This window comes from Poecilia reticulata, chromosome 21 (assembly GCF_904066995.2).
Source record: "Poecilia reticulata chromosome 21, P_reticulata-male-v2, whole genome shotgun sequence".
In the NCBI taxonomy this organism is placed as follows: Eukaryota; Metazoa; Chordata; class Actinopteri; order Cyprinodontiformes; family Poeciliidae; genus Poecilia; species Poecilia reticulata.
Window position 1 is genome coordinate 4422450 of NC_088850.1, and position 8670 is coordinate 4431119.

Genomic DNA, 8670 nt, shown 5'->3' on the forward strand with positions numbered 1-8670 from the left:
TAACACTTCCCTAGCTAGCCAGATTGAACACACTGGATCCCAATCACTTTCACCTCCTTTGTGTTTTTGTTCACTGTTTTCTTCTCTCCATACCAGTTTGTTTGTTTCGGCCATTTTTCAAATCTTTTTCCTCTAGTATTTTTGTTCCCCTTGCATTTTTTGACTCCTTCTGCCTCTCCTGTACTGACCCTGGCTTTTCTTTGAGCTGTGCATTTAACTCAAACCTGCTTCGTGCTTTCTTTAAAAAACAATCTGCTTCTTTGGAAGAAACATACTAAGAAATGAATGATGATTCAAGACATTTCTGCAGTTCTTGCGGTTCTCTGTTTGCCAGGACATGAAATCAGTTAACAGTGATTCGACTCCTTAACTGGTGCATTGGTCAAGAGTTTCCTGACATCTCCCACACCAAACTGAAAAGTTATGTGTAGCTTTTCCAGCTAGAGACAAACAAGAAATATTATCTTTGGATGCCCTGGAAACAAAATACTCACTAGATACCACTCACTAGTACTTAGACCCTGTTATCTATGTGGTATAATATGTGGTAACATATTGCATCATAGGCTACGTTGTAAATGTGTTACACTTTTACAGAACATTTTTATCTTTAGCTGAGTTGTCAGTATGCTCTACATGTGTTTATTTTATTAGTTCACACTGACAGCACAGTGGAAAGGTTTGGACCTTATTTCGGTATTTTTGTTTGAACTTTTGAGTATTTTTTGACTGATTTTCCATTCAATAAATTTTTAGCAATGTTTTTGCTGTAGTTTCACTTAAAGGGGCCACTGTTGCGTCTCAACCCAATAATTATTTTAAATTGAATTTTTAGACATTTTATTACATTGACCCTTTCACACAAATATAACTCATCCCCATGTTTTTAGTTCTGTCAACAATAGAAAATAGTCCACATTTTCACTAACAGAAAATATGATTTTGGGACCAACTAAGGAGCAATTGGCCTAGAAATGTAACATACTGTAGACAACAAACAATTATAAAGAATGATGCCTTCTTCAGCTGTTCTTTTGTTTTAATTTCCTCTGGAAGTCACAGAACGTGAAGGAACCATGGAACAAACTGCTAACCTGGCTTCGCATAGCTGGTCAATCAATATCAGAAAACTAGAAAAAACTAGAAATTTGTGGTGTTTAGACAGTGCTAAACCTGGTGTTCCTACAAGGCAATCATTGCCTTTATGACTCCAATTCAGTAAAACAAGTGCGCCGTCACGAACATGCACAAATCCATGCACTGATTGGGAGTCAACATCAAGATGTGGGAGGGAGAAATTCCCATTTTCCAAAACAATCACTTGCTCCATTGAGTCACAGTCGACTGATGCTACCATAGATAGAGCTGCTGGGGGTGAATAAAAAAGTCAGAAGTTATTCATCTCTATTTATTTACCAGTTTCATAGAACCTGGTGATTCATGAATCATTTGAACAAGTGTATATTTTCATTTACTGTTTCTCATTGGAACCCCTGCTGGATGTTTCCTTTTGTTGCCAAGCAAGTTTGACCAAAGTCACGTCAGCATAGAAAATCATGCTCCTCTTTCAGTCAGAGGGGTGGAGCGCCAACAGGAAATTTGGAAATGTTCTGAGTTTTCTGTTTTTTATTTCTAGGAAATTCGTTTTTTTTTTCTAGAACATTTTTGACTTTGCAAACTCATAAACTTCCTTGTTTTTTTCAAAAAAAAATTAGCAATTAATCTAAACATTTCTGATTTTTCTCTAGCAAAACTTTAGACTTTTCAAACTCAGAAACGCCTTTGTTTTTTATTTTTTTTTGAAAATCTATGCAATTCATCTCAAAATTTCAGATTCTTTTTGGTGAAATGTTTGACTTTTCAAACTGAGAAACTCCAGTGTTCTTTCAAAAATAAAAATTCTGTAATCAATCTCGAAATTTCTGAGTGGTTTTCTAGAAAACTTTTATTTTTTCGAGAAATTATCTGAGATTTTTTTAGTAAATGTACTACTTTTTATTCTGTCTACAATGACCCTACTACCATGGAGGACCAAAACCGACATAACAAGAAAAAAACCATAAATATATGTTTCAATAAGAAATAAAAGCATAATAAATATATATTTAGATTTTCATTTTCCTTACACATGTATGGAGGACCAAAACCGACATAATAAGAAATAAAAGCATAAATATATTTTGTCGGTTTTGGTCCTCCATATACTACGGCCTCGTAAGTATAGGTGCAGTCTAAGTGAGAATAGCATTTACAGTCCGCCCATGTTTGAGCAATAAAATATGTCAAACAAAAGGGAATGCTACTTTTTACATATTTTGTTCCAGTACATCCAAAGCACCAGTAGATGGCGTCCATAACACGCACAACGGGCTTGTCCCGCCTCTACGTCTCAGCTTCCGTTTCCTCTCAGAAAAACAACAACAGCTGTTAGCAGTTAAAGATGGCCGCCGCTACCATGGCGGGGCTCGACGCCCATAGGATGGAGAAGAAGAAGTTCGAATACTTTTCCTCCATCAACTCCATGGCCAAGAAGATCATGCAGGAACGGGAGAAAATCAAAGCCGATTACGGCTCGTCCTGGGAGAAAATGACCCCGCAGGAGCAAGACAACGCCATTGATAACAGCATGATGGACCCTCATATCAGAGCCAGATACGCTATGCATAAAGTGGACCGAGAGGAGTTGGTCTGTTACCCCAAACTGCTCCTCCAGACGGGTCAGAAGATAGTCCACTTCGGTGAAGAGGTATTTAACGTCATTTCAGTTTGTATTTTAAGGTTTTTATGGTTTTGGTGGTGTGGCTGCTAACAATAGCCACGTAGACGTAAAGTACTTATTTGACGTCACAACAGATGTTTTCACGTAACGCCCCAAAGAATGAATAATAGCATAAATATTTAGTGCTTTGATTAGTATGTAGTCTAATTATCTCTTCTTCTTGTAAGTAATGAATAATTAATATATTATTACATTTTTGAACAGTTTGTTTCCATTTAAAACTGGCAGATGAAACGTATAAGCAGGGCTGGATTTACAATGATGTGGGTCCTGGGCTGTAAACCATTTTGGTGCCCGATCCACTAAAAAGAAAATTTATTTTTGCGAATGCAAATTACAGTACATTAATAGGTCATTCTATACATAATCAGGTATCAAATAATACCCAATGGTGGTAGACGTAATACATGCCTTCGCCAGTAACTACAGCCAAAAATTACTATAAATTTATAATTTGCAAATACATGAGTATTGTTTATATTAATCAAACTCCTAAAATATTACAACTCACTGGATATGGGCATATGACTCCTATATATAGTATAATTACTGCAAACATTCATTCATAAAAATATGCATAAATAAAATGTGGAGCTTTCAAGAAAATTGGGGCCCTGGGCATCTGCCATCAGCCCTTTCTAAAGTCTGGCTCAGTGAAATAATGTAAAAAATAAATAAATAAAAACGCTATAATATCACTATCCAGACTTCCCTAAACTGAATGTGATGTTTTGGGTAAAAGCTCTGTAAAGCTTTTACTTTACTTTTATAAAAGTAAAGTAAAATAGCTGAAATATTACTTGAACTATGACCCCAAATCCCAGAGGAGTTGGGAGGAAGATATGAGCTGCAACATCTCATTTTTCTGCGATAAAGAATATTTGAATTTTGTGTTGACTCAACCAAATATCAACATGAGAGACATGTTTGCAACAAGTTTCTGCTGACAAAGCATCTAAACGTATAATTATAATGACCAAAGTTGTTTTGGTAGACGCAGCACTGATTCATCTGCTGTGTCGGTGATTTTGTTCTTTTTCTTAAGTTTGAGTCATTCATATGCTTATGTAACAGTCGGAAGGAAGAAAAGCTATTTAAAAACTAGTTTCGACTCACAACAAGTAATTCAGCTACATGAGTGTCACAAATGTCAATATATTTAGCTCCAGTTGTATATTCCCATTATTCCCACTGTGTTAAGTAGTTCTAATTATACAACCCAATAATCAAATTCAGTTCATCTTATATTGCCTAGAGCTGCAACTTACTATTATTTTAGTTATTGGTTATTCTGGCAATTTTGATTAATCAGATTTTAAAAATTGGCACATAGTGCAGATTTTTCATTTAACCACTTAAACCTTTTATATACAATATTAGAAATGCATTAAAAGATGCAAATAAACAACTAATTCCTTTTTTAAAGGAGAAAATAAACATTTTATTGCCTAAAATGCAATAGGTCAGCATTACTTTACTGAGTTTGAACTGGGTGAAGTTAAAACTATCCCCCTTGAGGAGTCTTGGGTGAAACATATTTACAGACAAAGGTGTTTTTATCTTAAATGCAAAATGTATTTAAATATTTTTTATGTTCTATTGGCACAACTATTGCTCTGTTTGTGTTTGTTCAGCAAATGGCCTTTTTTGAGTCCGTTTACTGCAGTTATTGATGAATCGATTACTAAATTAGTTGATGGTTATTTGAATAATTGGTTAATCATGATGAATCCGATTAATCGTTTCAGCCCTAACATTGCCGGTTGGTAAAACCTTCGTCTGTTTTCTGCTCTTCGTAGGACATTACATGGCTGGATGAGCACTCTGCCCCTTTCTCATGGGAGACCAAGGTAAAACCTGATTAGCTGGAAGCAGCGATCTTCATTGTGCATACATGTCTCTGTATTTACCAAAGTGTTTAAAGTCTGACGTGTGTTTCAGAGTCAGATGGAGTTCAGTTTGACGTCAGGCTCTGCAGATCAGGTGACCTCGGCTTCGCAGGCCGACACCAAAAGTGCAAAAGCTCCTCATTCCAATCAGCTTGGGAAGAGTACAGCAGGAGCCAAGGTATGGATCACACTGCAAAAACTCTAAATCCTACCAAGGATTTCTGTTTAGTATTTAGTGCAGATATCTTGGTGCACTTCAAACAGGGCAAAATAACTCATAAGTAACTTTTCAGTAAGATTTAGGAGTTTGTTTTAAGTCAGTAATTCTTGAATATTGATTTCAAAAACGTACTAGTTCCTCTTGTTTTACTTACAACACGGGATAATGTCTTTTTATAAATGAAATAATCTGTCAGTGTACCTAGTACTTTCTCATAAATTAAAACAAGCTGCTATATCTTGCTGAAATGTTACTTGTGAGTTAGCTTTGTCCTATTTCAACTAATATGTTTGCACCTAGAAAGTAGACATTGCGTTTCACTGTTAACAAAACTGAAGCTGTCTAATAATACCTAAGCCAAGTTGCAGGGGTCACATGTGACCCCTGACCCCTGACCAACTACAATAAAAAAATTTCAACAACAAAAAGAGGCTTGGCCTACCAGTACAGGTGGTTGATGCAGACGGAGAGTTTTTGTTTTTAATTAGGGTAATATTATTACAAACAGATTCAATTATTGTTACAGTGGAAAATGTTTGATGCAATAGAAAGTATAAATTTTTTATAGCCGCACTTTAGTTTTATAGTAAACAGGAACACATGTATATAGTGACTTTTACTCAAAAGCACCAAAATATGCTTTTAGTTAATTTGTTAAACATGGTTAAATACACTCAAATTTGATCCAAAATGTGACAAAAATCCTGCTTTCATAGCTGAGACCAAAAAAAGAAAAGTTTTTTCTTCTTCCCAAAGAAGATTTACAAATTTTGATGAGACAAATGTGCAAAACACTTTTTTATTTTGGGGGATATAACAAATTTGTACACCCTTTCTTACAAAATGTCTGACTAATTATTGCATTTTATTAGCTTATTGATGAGCGAGTAAAATTAGATTTTTCTTGGCCATGACTTTACAATTTTTGCCCATGAGATAAAAAGTTTGGACACCCCTGGCCTCAGCATTGTAGGCATTTGAAGACTTTGTGTGATCTGTGCAGGTTTCTGTCAGTGAGGGCCGGAGGCCGGAGGAGGAGTCGTCCTTCTGGAAGATCAGCGCTGAGAGGTCACGGCTGGAAGGGGAGAAGGCTGATTTCCAGTCCCTGACCCCGAGTCAGATCAAATCCCTGGAGAAAGGAGAGAAGCCCCTCCCCTCCTACCTCAGACAGGTAAACTCCCGCTGCGTTTCTACTGACCCAAGAATTACGCAAAAATCACATGTAGCTGTTTACATACGTCGTCGCCATGATTTTTAATGACTTGTGTAAAAAAGCTTATTCACCCGATTTCAATTTTGTTTCTTATTTAATGGAAACACTGCAGTTGTGAAATTGTTTTGTTTTTGTTTTTTGACATTAGCGGAATAGAGAAAAAGATCTGAGCAAATTTGTAATGGAAACAGATTTAGAGAATTATATCTGTGGCCGATTTATCGGCACCGATTTCCTTAGTTTTGGGAAATGATTGATGATCGATCAATACTTATAAATAAGTGAAGCTGATCTTATCAACTTTAGCAAAAATCTAAAAATCAGTGGCTGTCTTCTTGGACTCTGCAGTGAGACGTTTGACTGACAGACCGGCCCCCCAGTTCATGTCTGCATGTGTGCGGTTAACAATAGTCGCTCCTCTGTTTCCAACTCAGCAACGTTATTGCTACAGTTAACAACACTGACAAAAAAAATGGCTATCAGCCACAGTTTGAATCAGCAGGTCAGGCTTTTTAGAGGTCGGTGCACTCCTAATGGATATCTATATATATGTTCCATTTTTAATGCTGAATTAAATCTTTCTTCAGGAGAGTTCTATCATCTCCAAGGAGCCTGAAGCTGCAGAGTCCCACCCTCCAGCTCCGGCCAAGTCCATAAAGCCCAGAGCCCCCAAACCTCCAGCCCCACAGCCCCCAGCCCCTGTGGCTGTCAGTGCAACACCTGCGTCCATCTCCATCGCGCCGGCGCCGCCCATCGCCGCCTCTTCTTCTGTCGGAGGCTGGGAGAGATCTCAGAGCACCCTGCCGTCTGTCAGCAACACCCTGGATGAAATGTTTTCATCCAATCTGATATCGAAGCCTTCAAAGCCCGCCGGCGCCGCAGACAAGGAGAAAGCGGAGGAAGGTTCACCCCCCTTGGACGCGAGCCCCACCTTTTCCCAGGTGAGTTCTGAATCCGATCCGCATTTCTCTCGAGGTTTTTGCATGTTTTGCATTTCTAACCTCAGACACATTGTGTCAGTAGCAGTTTCTGATATGAGCTGCCACACTAATAAACAGTTGTAGCCTATTTCGTTATTGGTAAAGCAATTATTTAACGAAACGCAGAACTTTTTATAACAGTTGCAGTTGTGTAAATTAATTTGTGTTGCTTGAAGTGTAATAGTGTAAACTATTATTTTAAAGAAAAAAAAGTTTAAACGTTTATTGTCAGTTGTGCAGAGAAATTTTTGTCTTGGTCAAAATGCAAATAAACATTTTATGGATTAAAGTGCAATAACACATTTCAGGTCATAAAAATAGGATCCTTCACAGGAAAGAAAAAATTTCTCACGTGATTAATTTTTTTAACATTGGATTAAATATTTTATTGAAAATTTCTGTAAACTGAAACCTGAGAATTTTACATCTTTGCAGAGTAAATGTGAAGGGAACCCATGCGAAACCCATTGGGTTTAAAACAGTAAAACATCCAGTTCACCATAATTTCAACAGTCCTGTTGATTCGCTGTTTTCACAGTTCAACACCAGCAACAACATCCTGAAGACAGGATTCGACTTCTTGGACAACTGGTAAAATCCACAGCAGAGAGCCGCCGCCGCCACCATCATCATCATCATCGCTTTAGAGACGGACCACATCGCCATGACTACCAACCTCCACGCCCAGATTTAAGAGACACGCTCCTGAAACACAACGGCATCGATTCTCTCTGGCTTGTTAAGACATTAATTCGCCGCCTGTGTGCGTTTTGGCTTTTCTCCAAAGTAGAACATCTTGTTTTTTTTATGCTACAAGTCTGGATGCATGATATTAAACTGCTTACACACAATTAGAAAACACTACAAGCATGTCATAAATCAGCCCAAAACTATCATACTGCTTTTGTTTTTTTGTGACTAATTTCACTTTTATTTATAACTACATATGTTCCTGATGTGATAATCTTTAGGGTTTAGAGTTGAGGCGATCCTTTAATGCTGCAGTTCTGATATAAATATAGTATTTTAGAAGCAAAATCGTTGAAAATTTACCATTAATTCTGTTTAGTTTAAAACTGAAACCTGCTGAATGGATTTAGCTTCTCGCCACATCATTCCGTCACAGTTGTGTGTTTTGATAAAATATGCGTTTGAACATGTTGGTAAGCAATCACCATTACAGTGATTGGTAGTGTTTGTCATAGACTAAATACCTAGAGTACTATTTTACTTAGTTTTATATTTATCTGCCAATTTTATCCTCAGCTTTATGTGTACAGATGGTGAACTCACTTTGTGAGGTTAAAGATTGAAATGAAGTAAAATAATTTAAATTGTGTCATTGTCTTTCTTTTTGAAGCTTTTGGGTAGAAATGCTTAAAGATGATAAATGTTATTACTCTTTTCCTTTTTAATTGTACTTAAGCTTGTAGCTCTTAAATGTATTATTTCAGACAATTATTTAATCAATGCATAAAACATGGCTGCATGTTTCATATTTTCAAGATATTTAGATTGACTAAGATTTGAATATTTTTTATTCTAAAAATGTCTACATTTGATATATAGCTAAATAAATCAGACTTCTC

General features: G+C 36.7%; 1 protein-coding gene across 1 annotated transcript; it reads left to right on the forward strand.

Annotated features, from left to right (window-relative positions):
- Positions 1 to 2407: 2407 nt before the first annotated feature.
- c21h1orf198 (chromosome 21 C1orf198 homolog) lies at positions 2408 to 8420 on the forward strand. The gene is made up of 6 exons (XM_008397252.3): positions 2408 to 2746; positions 4579 to 4629; positions 4721 to 4846; positions 5892 to 6059; positions 6689 to 7042; positions 7620 to 8420. Exons 1-6 carry the CDS (start codon positions 2441 to 2443, stop codon positions 7674 to 7676), a joined length of 1062 nt encoding a protein of 353 aa, XP_008395474.2. The 5' UTR covers positions 2408 to 2440; the 3' UTR covers positions 7677 to 8420.
- The last annotated feature ends 250 nt before the right edge of the window (positions 8421 to 8670 follow it).

Bases quoted from the DNA above. Each gene is read 5' to 3' on its own strand.
- c21h1orf198 (XM_008397252.3), top strand. From the start codon at position 2,441: ATGGCCGCCGCTACCATGGCGGGGCTCGACGCCCATAGGATGGAGAAG. The intron at 6,060-6,688 runs GTAAACTCCCGC...ATCTTTCTTCAG, and splicing joins TCCCCTCCTACCTCAGACAG to GAGAGTTCTATCATCTCCAA. The intron at 7,043-7,619 runs GTGAGTTCTGAA...CTGTTTTCACAG, and splicing joins CGAGCCCCACCTTTTCCCAG to TTCAACACCAGCAACAACAT.